The 19851-nt window shown below is 46.6% G+C and overlaps 1 protein-coding gene across 1 annotated transcript in view; it reads right to left on the bottom strand.

Moving 5' to 3' along the window:
* Nucleotides 1–158: 158 nt before the first annotated feature.
* The window catches only part of ndrg3a (ndrg family member 3a), a 32853-nt gene continuing 13160 nt past the window's right edge, over nt 159–19851 (bottom strand). Inside the window, exons 3-16 of the mRNA XM_071515601.1 lie at nt 17271–17303; nt 7330–7435; nt 7011–7131; nt 6656–6718; nt 6500–6560; nt 5385–5471; nt 5070–5126; nt 4531–4634; nt 4233–4298; nt 4087–4138; nt 3894–3941; nt 3764–3799; nt 3612–3663; nt 159–1547 (exon numbers count right to left, since the gene is read on the bottom strand). Of these exons, the coding sequence (XP_071371702.1) occupies nt 1372–1547; nt 3612–3663; nt 3764–3799; nt 3894–3941; nt 4087–4138; nt 4233–4298; nt 4531–4634; nt 5070–5126; nt 5385–5471; nt 6500–6560; nt 6656–6718; nt 7011–7131; nt 7330–7435; nt 17271–17303 (1062 nt within the window). The 3' untranslated portion in view covers nt 159–1371. The remainder of the gene's footprint in view (nt 1548–3611; nt 3664–3763; nt 3800–3893; nt 3942–4086; nt 4139–4232; nt 4299–4530; nt 4635–5069; nt 5127–5384; nt 5472–6499; nt 6561–6655; nt 6719–7010; nt 7132–7329; nt 7436–17270; nt 17304–19851) is intronic.

Genomic DNA, 19851 nt, shown 5'->3' with positions numbered 1-19851 from the left:
AGACACGTAAAACAAGTGCGCACTGCAGTGTGCTGATCTAATAGTTGAAGTCACTTTCTCTTTCAAATAAATTTAGAAACTTGCTTAAGGTCTCATGCACACCTATTTGACCAGCAGACTTGTTGGAACTATATTGATAAATGGACACACATCAGCCATTTGTCATCTTCCAGCTTTATTCAGTAGTAGTATAAATGAGTTGAATCAGCAGACAGTGAGAAGCACCACTGGGCCCCTCAGTGAAGGGACTGAACACATTTTTCACATCAGAACCCATTTGTTAGAGGCTGTTAAAACATGACTGAACGATTGTATAGGTCTATTCAGCTGAACAAAAACATCAATGCAAAACCGGGATAACAATGAGCTCAATTACAAAAAGGAATCCAAAATAAAGTAGTGATAGAATCTACACATTGGCCCGCAACACTTCCTTAGGACTGTGTCTTCTTTTGTACTTTAAAAAGCAGCTTTCTCCAAGGCTTTGACGAAAGTAGGTTTAGCTCCACTTAAGCCAGTATGCAATGGCAGCTTCAATGGATCATCCAGATCACTTTACCTGTCGTTGTAGTAACACCTAGATTGAGTGATCACTCCATACGGTGTGTGTGGGGTGGCTAGATCAACAGGACCGTGCAGCAAGGAACATTTCAGAATAAAAACAGACAAAAACAAACGATGCAGGCAATGTGCTTAGAGTTCACAACACAAAAGATCAGTGAGAATGGTGTAAAAGTGTTGTACCGTGCAATGAATAGAATTTCTACATGTTATCTAGATGAGGATTTTGTTTCTGGGCTACAGTGCATGTAAGGACAAATCTTCTTTCTGGGAACAAACAACGTTTAACACAAAGCCACGTGGTGAAGACAAAAATAAATACGAGACAAGAAAAGGCCATTACCGGAACAAAAAATAATAAAAGGGAGACACAATGACTAAGTCGACGTCTCCAAATCTGTCTGCACAAGACATGCACACACAGAGTGGAAAAAAAACAAAGAAAGAAGAAAAACGGCTGAGTGGATCGTACCATTAGACCATTTGAATATACAGCGCAGTCCTGTATGCAATTACTCTTCTTGCTGACTCCCTCGGAATGTGACTTTGACAGTGTATTCAATAGAATATTTAATAATATGCATCTGTTAATATATTTATTACATCCTCATATCTATCACACAATTCATTACAGATCCTCCTGGCGTTGAGTATCTTAGGAGCAGGGATGAGAGACAGAGACAGAGAGAGAGAGAGACACAGAGAGAGAGAGAGAGAGAGTCAGAAGGGACACATATAAGTTACTGAGGGGAGGTGGAGGAGAGGAAGGTGGAGGAGGTGGGGGGTAGGAGGGGGTGGGGTGTAGGGGATTTAGCAGGAGACCTCCATGGTCTGGGGCCCGGCCTGGCTGTCCAGGGCCCCGGCGGTGGCGCTGCCCTCCAGCAGGCTGTTGAGGTTGTTGCGGCTGCGGCTGCTGTCCATGGAGGTGATGCTGGAGGAGGAGGTGGTGCGGGAGCGGGCCAGACGAGTCATTCCTGCTGACGGCACTGGAACACACACACACACACACACACACACACACACACACACATTAATATTCCACTCACACAGCACAGCGACTCATTGCAGTGTGGGAAGAGCATATCGATGTGACGCCTCTGTTAGAAAATCACATACCAGGATATATAACTAAAAAAAATAAAATGAAAATGAAGAAATACAATGCCAATATTCACCATGCAAACAATTCTGGGCAAATATGGAGACTGATCAAAAAGAAAAAAAAGAACTAAATGTGTAAAAGGAAATTGTTGCATGTGTGCAAACAGACAGCACTGAGTCTGGTCTGGTAAAAGAAATGAAGGCAATACAACAGCGGAATAAAGCATCAGCAATCCAACTCAACTGGCAGGAAGCAACACCAGCACCTCATGCAACACAACTAGGACAGTCGGGATTGAATCCATGCTAACAGGAGAAATTAAACTCCTACAGAGAGATGAATGTGCGTCAAAGTATGCAAAACGATCTCACTATTGGACAATGCTGACAATATCCACTGCCCTGAGCTGTTATTGAGTAGCGATACTAAACTCTGTTCTCTGGAGGATCTCTGCATACATTGACATTCATCCAGTGTAGGGAGGCAGAAGCCAAGTAGAGGCCGGTAGGAGGCTATCGGGTTCAAAGCCTGCTAGCCTGGCAGCCGCTCAAGAACCTGGTACCTGATTCGTTGCTCAGGTGACTGAGAAGAACGTAGGGAACTGTAAGCGACGGGCAAAGGAGGAAAGAAAGAGGGAGAAAGGGAGAAATGTTGAAAAGGTAGCTCTTATGTTGCTTTTTCCCACATCAGTGTGTGTCTGATTCAAAGCTGAGGGTTCCTGGGCTTCTCAAAAAAAAAAGCAATTGTGGGCAAGTGGCTGTTCACTAGCCACAACAGATAAGAAAAATCATAGTTTGCGTGCAATCACTGCATCACCTCTCATACACTCTCTAACTCTTTCCCTTTTGCATTTCACACTGTGGCAATGTGTTAATGAGAGAAAAGCAGCTTTCAGAAACATGCTGAGGTGTTAAGATTTATTTTCCACCACTTTCTCTGCATGAAAGGACTGTTTAAATCTTCTAATCCTGCAGTGGCATTTCCTCAACAGGGGGACTTGGTGGCCTTTAAAGCAACACTGAAGCTCTGACATACTAGCTACACCCGAGGGTGCCTCCCAAATGTGAAGGGTTGGGGGTGGGAGAGAGCAAAAGAGAATTAGCATCACAGAAATACACACAGGCATCGTCCGTATGGCCAGAGCAAGCAAACCTACATTCATGACTTCATCCATCCATGGATCAGCCTCTGGTTGGTGCATTGAAAATCAACATGGTCTGACAAAATGTGTTTGTTTGTTGTTTTTTCTTTGCAGATGAATGAGCGTAAAAAACCTGGAGGCCTGTTTAAGTATGCGCTTTGAGTCCCTCTGGAGGAGACTGCATCATTAAACAGTTCTGGATAGAAAAGAAAAGCACACAAGGCAAAAAACAAAACAAAAACGAAGGAGAGAGAGAGTATTTTTCACTCCCACGCAGAACTGAACAGGAAGAGTATTGCTGTTCAGCACATCTCGAGTGCCACTGTCATTTCAGTCATGCTAGAAGCACTTACACCTCACCTACTGAGGGTTGGGGGTGCGACACGCTGCAGGGAGCAGAGAGGAAATGGCGTTAGCGACCACCGAGGCACAAAGGCTGACTCTCCGTGACCAGGGTGACAAAAACTGGGTCTTTTCATGCATTGTTGGCCTCGGGCCAAGCCCCATTAGCAGGGGTGTCTGGCAAAGGCTCATGGGAAACCGCAACGAAAACAATCCTCATTTAAGCTACAGTTGTCATTGCACTCACGTCAACAGGAAGTTCATTGAAGAACACAGACCTTCACCACAAACACGTCAGTCCAAAGACTTGTTAGTCTGTAAACAATTCTTGGAGATGTAGTATAGAGTAGGCTTGTGTAACAATCTATTTTTATGTTTTCATTCAGTAACTAAATGGCAACATGGGGTTTAAACTTCTGAGAAATTGTGCAGGTAGTGAAAACAGTGAGAGAATTGTTTACTTACTGTAGCCCATGCCCTGAACAAAGTACTTGAAGGCTTCAGCAAGTTTTCCAGGCTGTGGACAGATAAAACATACAAGTTATGATTCAGAATATAATTCAGAAGAGAAACGGGCTACTTGACATTGATACTTCCCCACTACTTCCAAAACCCACCTGCACAACCTGGGGCAAACCTCCACAATCAGCCATCTGACAGAGACAGAGAAACATTTATGAGTCTCTTTGGTAAAGTGTATAAAGGTATATAAAGGCAAAGGTAAAGATATATATTACACAGCTTCACCTTTAGCAGTGTGGTCTTGGTTGGATTTAACCTGGAATTGCACTCCACCTGAAACATTAAAGACACGGCAATCCATGTGAGAAACTATATCATTACTATACTAAAATACGTGATAATAGCAAACGGTGCTCTTTGACATATCAAATCCTTCCCTCAGCCTCTTAAGTTGCTGAGATGACGGCATGCAACTCACCACAGCCTCCACAGCGGGTGATGTGTCACCAACCACCAGCAGCGCGGGGCACCTGAACGGGTTAGAGATGAGGTCCAAACATGATTGTGGAACACCGCACATCCAAATATGACTGTTATACGTGTCAGTCTAATAACAAAACCTACGTTAGTGTGTTGACCGTGTCCTCGTTCAGACCTACGATTGGCCTCTCAATCTCCAGGTCCCGACGGCTGGTGTGGGGAAACAAATTCCATGTTGTTAGCTTAGCTGGAACAGACTCAGCTGGGTGAGGATCTACTTTGCAAGGTGATCTGTCTGTGTTTGCCCCAACTTGGCTGAAATCGTGATTTACTGTGCACCTCACCAAGAGATTATGATATGCCCGTGTCTCATTAGAAATGAATGGGCATGCATACAACAAACAAACCTGTATATAATGTATAATATTGTAGTGCAACATACTATTGGTAGGAGCCACAGAAGAGGGCCAGGTTGTCCTGGTTGATGTCTTGGGCAATGTGGAGGCGGTAGGTCTGGATCAGCTCCTGGTTCTCTGTCAGCTCATCCTGGTGAGCAGAGATCCAATCAGAAGAGAGGAAATATTTATTGTCCCTGCAAGGCAATTTGCTTTACAGCTAATAGCAATTAAAAAAAGGGTTCAAAGATCACACAGGTAGAATACACATGCATTGCCTGTATGTGGGCTGTATTGGACGTACAGGCAGCTGGTTAAACATACTGTGGAATCTGACTGACACAGTGCTGCAGCTAAGCCCACACACTGCTATTTATCTCATTCTACATTCAAGTAACAATCTACAAGTCCATGTATCCCTGAGAGGATGGAAATAGAAGTGAAGTTTTTAAGTGAGAGACAAGGTGAAGCTATTCAGAGAAATCAGGATGAGACTCCCGAGGTTCAGTTACTGTTTCACAATGGCTATAAAAAAAGGTCAATAACACCAAACAAAAAGCGAGTGTGTACTGCAGTAGAAACTCACGGTGCTGAAGTGGTGGGCCATGATGATGTCCACCAGGTTACTGGTCCATCCAGACAGCTGCACACAAGAGGAAAAGACAATATTTTTGTGATATTTGACCATTTCTAGGTGCATATGTGTATGTGCATGCCTGTAGCTGTACATAAGCTTAGGGTAGAGAGTAATTAGGAGGATGGTTGACCACCGGTGTGCGTTCCCCACACCTTAACGAATGCCCACAAAATGCCTGGTAAATTATTCAGGTAATAGCTCTATGCTGCACAGTGTGTACCGAGTGTGTACTTTCTAGGGTTATGGCACAGTGATAATACTGACCTTGGAGGCTGCCCAGTCGATCCAGCCCTCAGCACATGGGTCTACATTGATCAGAACCAGGCCCTCCACCAGGGTGGGGTTGTTCAGCTAGGAAGGGAAGGAAGCATGTCAGTCTCAATGACAAGGGGCTTAACAAACTTAAAGGAATACTATCTGGAATAACTTTCGAGCAAATAAGGTCTTTGATTAATTTATTTTGTGATGATTGGTAGTCGTCTAGTATTTAGTGTGGTATGGTGCATGTTTACAGTTTTGAGATGATGTAAAAAGCTAGTTTGTTCTCTCGACTAAACATACACAGTGTGCATAAGTCATATTATCTGCTGTACTTAAGTTGTGAACTAAATAAATAGCGGACATGCAAAACTGAATCTTCACAATGCAAAGTTGTCTGTCTGTGCCTATGCCCTTAAATCAAGATATCAACGAATGAAGATGGGGTGTGGTGCTAAATTTGCCTGAAGACAGAAAGAGGATGTCTGGGGAAATCTAGGATCCATCTCTCCCACTGGCGAGGGAATACTGCGGATGCTGCTTTCAACGAGATACAAATGCAATGCAGCAGCAGCTGCTATAAATCTATCGAGTGTAAACACATTTTGTTCCCAGCCAGTTAAAGTGATTGCATTTCAGAATCAATTTTTCCTCATTAATTCGGAACATGAGCAGACCCTCCAAGGAGCAACCAACACTGGGATTCCTAATCCCCCACCTTCTTTTCTTGCCCTCAGCCCCCTATCCCCTCTTTTCATCATTAATCTTTCAGCACTCCCTAAGTCCTTTCTGTCTCTTCTAGCTCTTTCTGCTCTATTGTACAGAGATCATGCTTATTTTAGCTCCACTGCATTGAGTAAACGACGAAAGCAACAGAAATGGACAGAATCACCAAGGTGATTCATCATCTGGGGAACGGTAGTACACAACGGAAGGTAGAGCAATCCAGTGCTCCATGTGGGCTTGATGGGAGGCATTAATGTTCAGTCTAACAAGCTGTGTGGCCTGGAGAACCTTTGATTATCACAGGCCAGACAGAGAGGCAGAACAAAAGAATGGAGAGAGGAGTGGAGAGGTGGCGAGTGGGTGGAAGCTCCGGTCCGGTCCTAACGCGGACTTACCGCAAAGCGGGTGAGGATGTAGGCTCCCGCTCCCACGCCGATGCCGATCACGCTGTTGACCCTGCAGGGAAACCACCGGTTACCGTGGGATCAGAGATGACTAGTCAATGATTATGCACATAATCATTGATCAGCTATCAACAGGGGGCCACTCACTTGAGCTGAGTCATCACAGAGGGAAGCATCTCAGCCAACTCGTCAATGGTCGGGTACTGGTAGCTGGAGACAGACGAAAACACATTTGAGCACTGCGGCCTATTGGAGCCAATTCTTTTTAATTCAATGAGAGAAATGGATTTTCTTACAAATTCAAATAGCGAAACAGATTCGCTTCAAGGATGATGACTAATAGGCTGGGTAATGAATGAGCTTCCATTAGCAAATTATCTACCACTTCACTTTACTTTTTAGTTGAATGCAGTGATTGTGACACCTACATTACCGCACAAATGCACCCACAAATAAAAGCATTCCCATCTACGAATGCGTACAAAGCCACCCTCAGACCCACCCGCTGGGGAAGGGAGGTGCACCCTCCTGCTGGCCGGGCGCATCCACGTGGACCACGGCGAAGTGCTGCGTGATCTCCTGCATGTCCTCATAGTTGAACAGGGTGTTGAAGCACGACTTGTCTGGACAGGCACAAAGACAGGACACAGTTACAGGGGTGCAAATCAGTAAAAGACACAGGACCTAAGTGGTTTACTGAAAGTGGTTTTCAGTAAAGTGCGACTGTTTAAGCTTAGCTGCAGGCAGTTCAGATGCTCAAACTACACTGCTTCATCGCATCCAGGACACTGTATTGATAAGTCTATTTTGGGCTGACTCACGGTTGAGGCCGATGTCGTGATAGGTGAGGATGACGGGTCTGTTGCCCTTGGGAACGCCCCTCATGGTCACATGGAGAACGCCATGGGGAGTCTCAATGTCATGCTCCTGCAGCCAATCACAGAGAAGAGCACACAGGTCAGGTGTAGAAATAAGCTTGGAACACCATTTTGTACCTAAATTGGTAGGTTTATACCCACCCACCCACCCAGTAAGGCGGAGTAAAAAAACTTAAATTCAGATTAAACACCACATGGGCGCAGAGGGATGAGGCTTAAACATAGACCTGACTATTTAATCACACACACACACACACACACACAGGAGGGACAAAAACTAAAAACCTGATGACCAACAGAGCATGTGGGGTTTATATCTAGGATTGAGGATGCAGTGCATGCACCCCCTGTCTCCACCATAGAGCCCCAGTGCCCTTGGACAAACAAAGCACTGAATAGGCTGTCTGGGAAACTGAGTCTTTTCATCCGAGGGCCTGAAACACACAGCACTCTCATAAGTATGACTGCGGAAAAAACCCTGAGTCATTGCCTCTCCTGAATGTCTACGCAGGAGGGACCCATTAAAATTCAACGGGCTGAAACTAGCTTCACTCTGTCCAACACGTTTTTTTGAATAGCTTTCTCCATCAGGCACAAGGAAGCCCCAAATTAGAAGAACCTCACAGCGCATCTGCAAAAGCGTTGCATAAAATGGCTGAAAGGTGTTTATCAATGCAATTCAGCTTGAATGACTGCATGACCATCTAGCTTGGTAAATTGGGGAAAAGTACTTAAAGATGACACAGCAAAAACAAGCAGAGGTCCTCATTAGTATTTATGGGATTCAGAAGTGATGTAATGGGAAGTGACGCAATGTACAGGAAGTGACAAAGCCATTCTCAGGCCCGTCTGCAAACTTTCCTCGGGCTCGGGTCACTTCGGTACCTCTACAGAACCGCGGCATCTTTTGACGTCACACACACACGCACAGACTCACGCACACACACACTCCTCAAGGTCAGCATGACTTGCCGCTGCGTACAAGAGTGCGCGTGAGCGTGTGGGACGTAGGTACGTGCATGTGCGACGGGCGGGGCCCAGCGCTCGCCCCGGTCTCGAGGCCCGCTGGTCATCAATAATAGAGAGAGCGGAGAGAGACTCAGGTTATGGCTGAGAGACGGAGGGGGAGAGCAGCACCTCACTGCGACTGCACACACACATACACACCGCCATTTTCACTCCCGGATTCCCAGTTTAGGCGTCTGGCTGATGGATATGTGTCAGAATCTCTCTAGAGGTGTTGAAGGTTAATTCTCAAGGACAAGGCTGCAGTATTTTGTGTCTCATCCTGACAGCATCAGAGTGACAAATCTCTATTTGACTGGGTGTCCTGAAAGAGATTACCCTGCGATGTACCTCACATACAAAACACAAAAGCTGTACGCAAAGAAAACAACACTCAAAACGAATCCACATTGCATACCAGCGACTGTGTGTTACAATCTACAGCATCACTGTAGCGATTATACCCTCTGGAATAAACCCTGAAGAAACTCTCCTGCTGATAAGAGCCACTGTAACCATCTGAGGCCTTTTGAAGCTAATGAAATGGTTCTGCAGTCCCCGGGCTGGGGGGCAGAACAACCTGTTATGGACTGAGGAGAAACTCTCCCCGGTTGTGTCGCTGCAGACTTTTGGAATTTAGGCAAGGACGGTGTCAAGGACACCCAGGGCAGGAGGAGAAGCTTTGCTCGAAGAAACGGGGCGAACACAAACACACACACACACACAAAAATGCAGGCTTGCACAAATATTTGTCTTGTGCCGCCTGCATGTACCGTACATGCGCCCACAAAGGCATGCACGCACCAATAGTGATGGAAATCAGAGTCAGGAAATGAGAACGTTGATAGCGACAGAGGGGGGAAATAGAGAATGAAGATGAGATAGATAGGGGGGAGAGAGAGAGAGAGAGAGAGACGGAGAGAGTCTGGAAGTGGATGAGAGGAAGTAGAGCATGAAAGTGAGGAGGGACAGAAAGACAGAGACAGGAGGTGAGTGCGAGAGGAGAGAGGAGAGAGGAGTGCCGTATGACAAACAGAAGGGTGTGGATTGGAACAGAGAGGACACATCGCTTTGATTTATTATGCCTAACCAACCATGTCGGGACACAAACAGGGGTGGAGAATGAGGGAGGAAAGGTAATACAAGAGGAGGGGAGGAGAGGGCCCTTCATCCAGCCATTTAACTCCTGTGTATAGCCTGTATTGATATGAGTGCTCTGCCTCTCGTCATCTCCACACACACACACACACACACACACACACACGTATGTGCACACACATACACGCAGAGCAGCAGCATCACAAGAAAACAGACATGGGGCGGGGCAGCTAGCCTGGAGAGCCTGAGGGAACAAGAAGGAGAGCACTGCAATGGCTGAAACCCTATTAACACGGTTATAGTGGCTGGTAGCCGGGACGAAGTGTGTGGGTGAGGGTGGGGGGGGGGGTAGATGGAATACTGAGGATTCAGTTTAGAACAGTCCCAGAATGAAGGAAAGCAGCAGGAGGGGAAAGGGGGAGAAGAACGATAGGAGCGCCACAGAAATTGAGGGGAAATATTATTCTACAGGGCAGGAGATTGGTGGGGAGAGGGGAGGGGGTGAAAAAAGGAGAGCAGTATGTCATGCTGTTCCTCTTCCCGCAATCCTTCTCCTGTCTACGCCCCCCCCCCCCCTCCTTCCCTGTTTTCCCCGCCCTGACAGGAACAGCATCAATCACCTCAGAGAGCAGCATTACAGGGCAGAAAACGCCAAGCAGCCTGCAGCTTGCAAACAGTGTACACACACACAATGCAAATCTCCTGTGTGTGTGTGTATGTGTGCTTGTATGTGTGGGCTACATGGCACCCTGCTCTTCTTTGACACAAACACACATGCACCCCCCCTCCCCCACCCCCCCGCGACACACATACAATGTGCTCATGTCATCCAAGCAGTGGGTAAAAAAAACACTAACTCAAGGTCTCTGTAAGCGAGGGAATGAACCAATCCAGTGGTCGTGGTGTGTTGTGTGGGGGGGGGGTGAGTGACCTCCCTACTGCCCCACAGTGATACATAGTCAGGAACAAGGCCATGTTATCAGTGTTAACAGGGGGAAAAAAAACCAAAGCAACACTGGAACTATGCACCATCCACAGCCATTCACTCTCAACCGCACAGAACAGGCACTACACTAAGAGACATACACACAGACACACACAGATGATGAGTGTATGCGCTTACACACGCACACACACACACCTATATGGGCATGGACACCAGCAGGCACCCTGGCACACACAAATACAGGTGCACGGATGCATATAAGTGCACTCTCACACTCGCACACAATGGACGCCCACTTGCAGACAGGCACGTACACACACACTCCGGTTGTGGCATTTGCAGATTCAGAGACACTTATGCACCTCACATATATGCATCTTTCATATCATCGCATTAAAATGCACCACTGCGCCCTGAGCATGTTTCGCCTATGCTGACCGCACACATGGGTACTGTATGACCTGCACACACACACACACACACACACACCCAAGAATCCTGCAGACAAATGTTCGCCCCCACACTAGCAGCTGCCCAGAGAGAAAGCTCAGCCTCTCAGCCGTCTGCCTAAGGTGGTGACAGGCGAGTCAGGAAGACCCCCACCACTTCCAGCCGCACCAAGAACCAGCTGCTGTCAACCTGGCTAAAAAGGAAAACTGCACAACAACCTTCACCCGAACCCCCCCCCCCCCCCCCACCTCCCCCTCCCTGCAAGGACCCTGCAAGGACCCCGCGAGGTGTGTCAAGGCAAGGCAAGACGCGGATCACTCACCACTCCATTCCCAGAGCATGCAATCTGGTCCAGGTCCAGAATAGCTGACATGTTTTCCCACGCAGGAGAGGAGTGTGTTATGCTATGTACGTGTGTGTGTGCTGGGCAGCTTTGAAGATCTCCACCAGCAGGAGGGAGGGTGGGTGGGTGGGTGGGAGCAAGGGAGGGTGGGATGTAGGGTGAGGCAGAGAGAGAGAGAGAGAGAGAGAGAGAGAGGAGCGAAGAGGGAAGAGACACAGGGACTAGCTGCACTTCCTGACAGCGGCAGAGTGAAGCTACAGCAGCCGGCTCGAGCAGCAGCAGCAGAGAGGGAGGAGAGGGAGAGAGAGAGAGAGAGAGAGAGACACGGCAGAGGGAGTGAAGAGGAGAGGAGATGGGCAAATAATCTGAATGAAAGCAGCAAGGGGGGGAGGATGGATAAGATGCAGAGAGAGAGAGAGAGAGCGAGAGAGAGCAGGAAAAAACAGAGAGAGGGGGAGGACAGTGAGACTGCAGTTTGTGCTTTGTAGGCACAGTGCGTTCGTGCATCCAGCCACCGCTGCACCTAATTGGATTGTGGAGGGTCAGGTGGTTAGAGGGAGGGGGTGTGGCTAGAAGAGAATGGAGAGGGAGAGGGGAGGGAGGGACGGGAGGGAGGAATGGGGGGACGGGAGGGAGGAATGGGTGGGCGGGTGGGTGAAAGAGGGATGTTGGGGTGGAGGCAGGCATGCAGGCAGCCCAGGAAACAGACAGGCATGTGACGTCACGCGGCGAGGCTGACAAAGTGAAGCTGGAGGAGAGCAGAGGAGAGGATGCTGACTTTGACTGCTCACCCCTGGACTGTGTTCTGCATCAGCAAAATGGCCGCTGGTCGCTGTGATTTACCAATACCTGCCTCCAGATTTATTCTCGCTTCACCTTGTTAGGTGAGATGAATTTGAATGAGCTCACTGAAAATCTATTTATCTGAGTGGCCAAAATTCAGTTAGTCACCTCCAATTTACAGACAAGACTGAGTCAGTCAATGGGAATAGTGTAAAATTCAGCGGTCTGACATGCACCGATTGCTTCTACTGTGTGACGATGACTATCCACTTCAGCTTTGTTGCAATTCTCGGCTCTTAGTGCCACACTACTGCATTGTGTATATCTTCGTCATGCTCAGGAATCCATTTTGACGTTTAACAGAAAACAACCTTGAGGTGACCTGATTATGTTCTGTGCTGAGCAGAAAATATAACTCCCATAAAAGGCTACAAATGAACAGTAAAAAAAACCAAACATTTGAAAACAATTGACATAGTGCACAGACATTAGTTGTGACTTTTTTTCCTCAGCAGAAGAACTGTTGAACATTCAACACTGCATGGGGATGCATTTCCCCTAAACCTCCCTCTGAGTCTATTGATTCACGTAGTTTATTGATCTGTCATTTTCTACTCTCCTCTGTCATCTGCACAAGGCAAATAATAGCAGTGAGGGTAATGCGGTTCATGGAGTCACGCCTTTGTTTAAGGTAGGCTGCTCTGCGGGACCAATGGGACACATGCAGACAGTGCAGAATGGGTGGGATTATGGAGTCAAGCGACATTTCATTGGTTCCTCGGTGCAGCAGCAGCAAGCTTCGTTGTAAACTGCCAGTGTTTCTCCTCTAAAGTTGCCTGTGCTGCCCTACAGAGGGTGCCACTGACACACATGTACTCGCATGTACATTGAAAGGGATAGACAATTGTTATGTAGACAAATGTCATTCCCATATAGTAATACAAGTAATAGGCCTATCCATTTTGAATTGCAGTCTGTGGTGCCCCATTGTGTCACATCGAGAGAATTGCAGCACTGATACTTTATTTCACTAGGCCAAGGTTTGTAACCTAGAACGCTTTCTCTCATAAACAGGTGATATTGTTTCATTACAGTCCGTCTAGTTCCAATCACCAAATATTCATGCCAGATCGTGGTGGTGATGATGTGTGACTGCTCACATGGCAGAAATGATTGAAGATGGAGGTCACACATCATCAGTCAGTCACACATCATCACCGCCGCGATCTGGCATGAATGAAAGGAGATCGTGGCGATGATCACATGTACGCCAGTTGATGGGCAGGGCAGAGACCGGCGCCTCTCTTTTATCAGACCGTGAGTCATCCAACTGCCTCAGCGCAGAGGTCCCGTCTCTGAGGACAGACGCTCTGTATCTGGTCCTGTGTAGCTCAATGCCATGTAGAGCATGGCATTAACACTGACAGAATTAAGGGTTCGATCCCCACATGGCCACACATGCTAAAAATATATGCGCTCGTTAAGGCGTTTTGGATAAAACCGTCCACCAGCTGGCATATGTTATGTTATTCTCTCTAAATGTGCTGCTTTAGCCACATCTGTACAATACACCATTTTATTGAGAATCCTGCGCTCCCATTTAGGACTTTTGAAAAATTTGAAAAACATAGTGGACTGCAAAAGCACCGCACAAAGGCACAGCCCTCCAGCCACACAAAGAACAGGCTTATGGCGCCCTCTGCTGGGCTTAACGAGACAGTGAGGATTTTAGAAAAGCCATGACTTGCAGTCATTTGTTCCAATAAGAAAGTAGACAGCTCTTTCTTGTCTTTGTGCTGCAGTGGTACAAGGTCGAGCAGATAAAGGCACCAAATGTGAATATAACAATCACATTTCACACCTGATATTATAGAATATATGGGAAATATTGTCAATAAATGAATAGACTATCAAAAGGCAAACACAACAATTCTAAACAATCTGAAACAAGAAACTAAAATATAGCTGTAAAAATTCCACGAATCCCATTTCGACCTCTTCTCTCGCTCCACAGCACTCTCCTGTCTACCCTGAGCTGCTCTATTTTTAAAGCGTACTGTCAGCCATTTCCATGTCCGTAGAAGTTACTCAATGTTCTTAAGTGTGCACTTTAAAACACAGAAGGTCCCGTGGGTGGAGGACTCTGACTCACATCCCACACACCCCACCACCACCTCCTCCTCCTCCTCCTCCTCCCCACCCATGGCATAAGCAGGACATCTTAGGGGACACGAGACTGCAGCACCACACCCTCCAGGTTCTCCTTCCTGCTGCCCCCCCCACACCCGCCTCCCCCACCCGTCCACGCAGAGTGACGGGCTCTGACATCACCGCTGCAGTGCCACCGGCCTGCCTGTAGTGGGAGCTTTGGTTGCAGGCAGATGAGATGAGGAGGAGAGCAGCTGGATTCATCCTCCAGCTGCAGCACTGGATTGAAGACCCCCTCCCCCATATGCTGAATGTATTCATGTGGAGTATGCTGTCTGTTACATGTCTCGCATTGCATGTGGGGTCCTGTTGTCTTTGTACCATGTGTCAGTATGTACTGTGATAGTGGTAGTTATGTACGGTGATACTATAGACGTTATTCACACAGCAGCCATTTTGAACTTAAGACTCAGGGTGGGAAATTCTACCCGGAAGAACAAGTTCAGCCCAGCTATGTCTTACTGTTGTGTACCAAGAAACACATAAGACAAACATTTATCATTTCACAGATTCCCCAGTGAAAAATATGTTTGAAACAAATGCATCTTAAGAATCCACAGGGACATAGGTTCACATTTAGGTAATATATTTGGCCTATTATAGCTGGCTAGGTAGCTGCTTAGCAGCAGGCTAGCTAGTAAGCTAACGCTAGCTTACTTCCCTGCTGAATTCAAACGGTCCTTGTAGTTGTTGTTCCTGAGATTCCTATCTAACTGGTAGGTCTATCTGAAGTCCTCACTTATGTGTTGAAATAACACCAATCTTTCACGCAGAGTTCAAAGAATCTATATTTATCTTTATAGATTCCTTGGCAGAGTTTCCCACCCAGGGTGTGATGTACTGTAAATTCAAAATGGCCACCATGGGAATAAGGTCAAAAGCTATACCTACGCTCCGCACCAATGTCACTGAGACAAATTCTGGTACAATAATTGCAGTTGGTGAACAAATGACACCTTCTGGCCTTGGGCTGAGTCACACCCATACCTCATGTGTCTCCCTCAACTCTGTAGCTCCCTCAACCTCCCTGCTGTCTCAGGACACAAAAAAAATATTGTGGGGGGAATGGAGAGGAATGTCACATTGGGAATATCACCGAGCTGGTGAGTGAGTACAACCAGGACCATTTGGTAAGCTGGTGTGTGTTGGAAGAATATGAATATATTAGTAACAGTGCATACACGAGTACATGAGAGACCGCATGCACCAAGCACCAAGCCTGCTCCAGCTAACATGCTTACTCTCCTCCCCTACCTGCAGTAGCTATATTTAGCCCTGGTGGGATGCTGGAAACTGGCATGACTGCAGAAAGTGAGGGAGGGACGAAGAGTTTAACCCTTCGCAGGCACGTGGCTCGTGAAACACAGCAGTGCACCGGTGTCTGGGAAATGATCCCTTCTTATGCAGGAAACTCATCCCTTGCAAGAAAAGCAAATTATCCCTCACATAGCACGGAGGCTGAGGGACTGCGAGCCAATTCACCATGCAAAGCATCATCAAAGGATGGGATTTGGAATACTGCCCGCTCTATGTAGGGCAGGCCAATACCCCTTTCTTGAATTCTAATGTTTCCTACATTATCCCCTAAAATGACTTGAGTGAGGCTGTAATGCTTATTCTGGAAAGAGCAGATGCAATTTCCCCAACACTATATTTCAGCATAGAAGACTTTGGCTGAAACAACTATTAAAAGATGTCGGAAATTGTTGTACTTGTACCTGTCTGCATTACTTAAAATATGCGTGGTCCCATCTGGGGAATTGTTCCTATGAGATTCCTGACATTTACTAGGAAAGTACGGTCTGTAAAGATCTTCTATTATCTGTCACAACAACTACACAAGAGAGAACCACCTCCGCACACACACACACACACACACAATAACCCACCCAGAAAAAAGGAACTAGAAAAGAAATTGAAGGTATGAGGATCTGGATACATTCACATGGAAAAACATAGTGTTACAATAGATATTAAAAGGTCATACAAACATTGTATAAGCTCACAAAATCGGCCTCCCATTCATTTACAAAGGAGCGTCTCCAGACTGTATAACAGAATAGATTACAGTTCTCTGGTTTCTAGATTTGGGCGAGTTGCTCATGTTTGCACGCTGCAAAAATTGTAACTAAAGGTTTTGATTCATTTGTCAAATGAAACTTAACCGTCTCTCCCACAGCATGGCCCGTCTTGCCCTGCCCCCCCATCAACAGGCTCAAGGCCAGGCTTGGAGGAAGCAGGGATTAACACTGGGCTAGGGGCCATTAGCCGAGGTGATCCAGCGGTCACTCCTAATGCCGTTGTTTTTAGGAAAAGGTACCAACAAACACACAAATAAGGCCAACCTCTAAATGCTGTTTATGTATCCCAAACCCTGCCTTAACTCCACCAAATAAGAGACTAATGTGTATTCATGTATTGCCTTTTCATATTAGTACAAATCATCCTCACACATACCAATAAATACACACACACACAATCTAAACAGCCTCTAAAATAAACTTTCGGTCTCACCTACCAAGGGTAGGTAAACCAAAAAAATAATTACCTGCCAAGAAAAATTTTCACCAGCCATCCTACCTGTTTTCAATCTTATTTTGTGTACAGAATCAGGTACTGTGTGTTAATTTCAAACATGCTCACTCATTCATATAGGCTACAGTAGATCATGTTTGCAATGCATCATGAAGTGCAAAAGATTTCAAAAAAGAGAATTTTGAACCTCCCCCACAAAGGGACAAAGTTTGAGAACAGGCGGACCACATGCTGTATATAACCAAGGTTTTCATTTGTTATCGTCTTAAAATATTACCATTAACCTTATTGATTTATCTGCAAAAAAACACATTTTATCAGCATTTGACGCTTTGTGGGTGGTAATTTGGGACTCTGGTGGTAAGTGGGGAACAATGTTCAGATGTAGGGCTGCAGGAGGGGGTTGAGAATGGGGCCACGTCCCAATGCCTCCCCCTCCACTAGCATACTGTGGTTCCCCAACCCAGGCCAGCACAGCAGCAAGTGTTTTAGATAGAAGCAGAGAGCAACACTCACCTGGCAGTCAAAGTCTTGAAAGTTACGTGAATTCTGCAAGAAGAGAAAAAGAGGAGAATTAGAAGATATCATAGGCTCATAGGAGACATTTTTCTACATGTGAAGCCAGGATCATGCTTAATGTGCACTCAGCACACTCACGTTACCCTCTGAGGTGCTGGATTTCTTTTTCTTGTGCATCGAGTATGTATGCATACTTGACATACATAACTAAAACAAATTTCTTCCCCCCCCCCCCCCCCCCATTTTTTTTACAGGCTCTCTGTGATCTTTGGGTGATAAATACATTTTGTCAGTGAAACAGAGTAAAAAATTTGGTTGTAATACTACAATCAACCAGGTCTAATCAGTTTGATGTCAAAACATTTGAGCCATGGTAGCACTTGCGTTGCTGCAAACTAGAGTTTGCAGCAACGCAAGTGCATTACAGATTAAGTGTGAGCCTGGTGTAATGCCTACCAGTATTTGCTATAGATTTGGTTGGGTGCTGAGGTCTGTCCTTAAGATGATCCACATCAGATCAAGACTTTTTCAATAAAAAGGTGCATAAATGGAGTTCCAGTACGCAGGTTTTACTATCTTGACTTACTGCTGCCAGCACATCCTGATGTGTGTGTGTGTATCAGTCCAACTGGGTGTTTGGTAGGACTACATGACTACGGCTAAAATGATAATCTAACCTGCATGATTTTAGGAACAAATCACCCCAGTAGACTCAGGAAGGCTGAGAGAGCTACAGAGCACATGGCCAGAGACAGAGGGGCGAGCGGGCAGCAGACAACAGAGAAGGTTCTCCTGGGATTCAATTCTAGGCCAGACCAGAAGGGTACATACTGGTCCAGAGGAGGGGGTCGGTTGTTGCTGTCCCCTCCTTCCTCCTACTCCTAAATAACTGTGCAGCTGATATCATGGTAATAATCTGATTCTGGCTTAAGCCTATACAAACCCATTGGAGACGTGATGGAAGTCCTTTGGTTTATTTCATATGAATGGACTCCAACATGTCAATAACATTTCTATGATGCGATTACAGAAACTTGTTGAAACATTGCTGTCATGGCACCTTGATGACTTGAACATGTTGGTGAGACAAGAAACTCTGATTGGTCAAAGACACAATGCCATCAGCGCGGATCATTTGCATGAATCATGTATTTTATTGGTTGCTATGCCAACTCTTGCACTACCCAGGGAGCTTGTTAGCAGTTTTTCATGTGGTCTCCTCTTATGTATGCCCTACTTTGAAGAAAACTTTACTCAGTACACATCCGTTGGTAACCGTTATATAAAAGCCACAGTACCAGTTATGATGTTCTTCACTGTTGTTATGGGTACCTCGGTGTTGCTGATGGTAATCAGCTGTGCCTTGTACCTTGCCGCATCATCTTTGTACCCATAATCACATTAAAAAATGCCCTGTTGGATATTATTGCTGCATTACCGGCATGGAGAGAAGACTGTATTTTCCTCATTTCTAAATAGGATCAGAAAGCAACTGAAATTCCTCTTTCCTTCCTCTTCCCCGTGTTTTGCAGTTGCCTCTCTTTGTCTCCTATTTCATCTGTCTTCGAGACTCCCCTGTTTTGTCTTTTTAATGAGCTGGCCACTAGGTGGAGTGAGAGGTCAGCTCTAGTCTCCTTCAATCAGATGAGTTTTATGGCGTTGTCTCCCACCTTGTCACCTCGAGGCTCGAGGCATCTACGCAGCCAGCCAGCCTGTCGCCCAGCCAGACAGGGAGGGAAACGCACTCCGGCTCGGGCTTCAGACCCACCGCTGAGGAGTGACGTAACCCTCTCAGACCTGATACATCACCGCTTGCACCTCCTCTGAGGCGCGACTCCCTCCTAACTGTTGGTGACAGTTGCCTGGGGGGGGGGTGGTGGTGGTCAGAACATCCCCGCTGGGAGGTAACGAGGGCCCTGTCACCCAGACACACCCACTTCCTGACCAGGGCCCCGCCCAGCCAGAAGACGATGAGCTGCAGCGATGGAGCGTGGAGGAGGAGGAGGAGGAGGAGAAGGAGGAGGAGGAGGTGGGGAGAAGAGGCTGGGAAGAGCTTTGATCTGCCACTTGGGGGTTTTTCTCCTACATACTTCCTTCCCTCCCTCCCTCCTTTCTCTTTCACTTTCTCGTTTTTTGCTTTCTCTTGCGCTCCCAGAAATAAAGAGATGAGTTTCTGCCTTTGATCTCCCTTTCTTCCCTCTTGCTTTCAGACCGTCTTCCCCAACTCTTTGCCTTGCTCTCTCCCTACACGTACCTCCCCCACTCTCTCTCTCTCTTCCTTCTCTTCCTCCCTCTCTCTCTCTGCCTTAGCTTCTCTTCCCCCCTTTCTCTCTCTGCCTTTCTTCTCTTCCTCCCTCTCTGCCTTCCTTCTCTTCCTCCCTCTCTCTCTCTCTCTGCCTTCTTTCTCTTCCTCTTTCTCTCTCTACCATCTATCTCTTCCTCCCTCCCTCCCGCTCTCTCCGTCTTGCCTCATTCCGTCTACAACCTCTTTTTCCTTCCATTGACTTGCACCCCCTTCTTTTCTTCCCCCTCTCGACAGTCAAGCAGATATGAATTATTCACTTTGATGAACGGGACT

This window comes from Centroberyx affinis, unplaced genomic scaffold, assembly GCF_046629955.1.
Source record: "Centroberyx affinis isolate AG114_WGS23_722 - 3 ecotype Tasmania unplaced genomic scaffold, CSIRO-AGI_Caff_v1 ptg000361l_1, whole genome shotgun sequence".
Taxonomy (NCBI): Eukaryota; Metazoa; Chordata; class Actinopteri; order Beryciformes; family Berycidae; genus Centroberyx; species Centroberyx affinis.
This window is presented reverse-complemented; position numbering and strand designations above follow the sequence as displayed.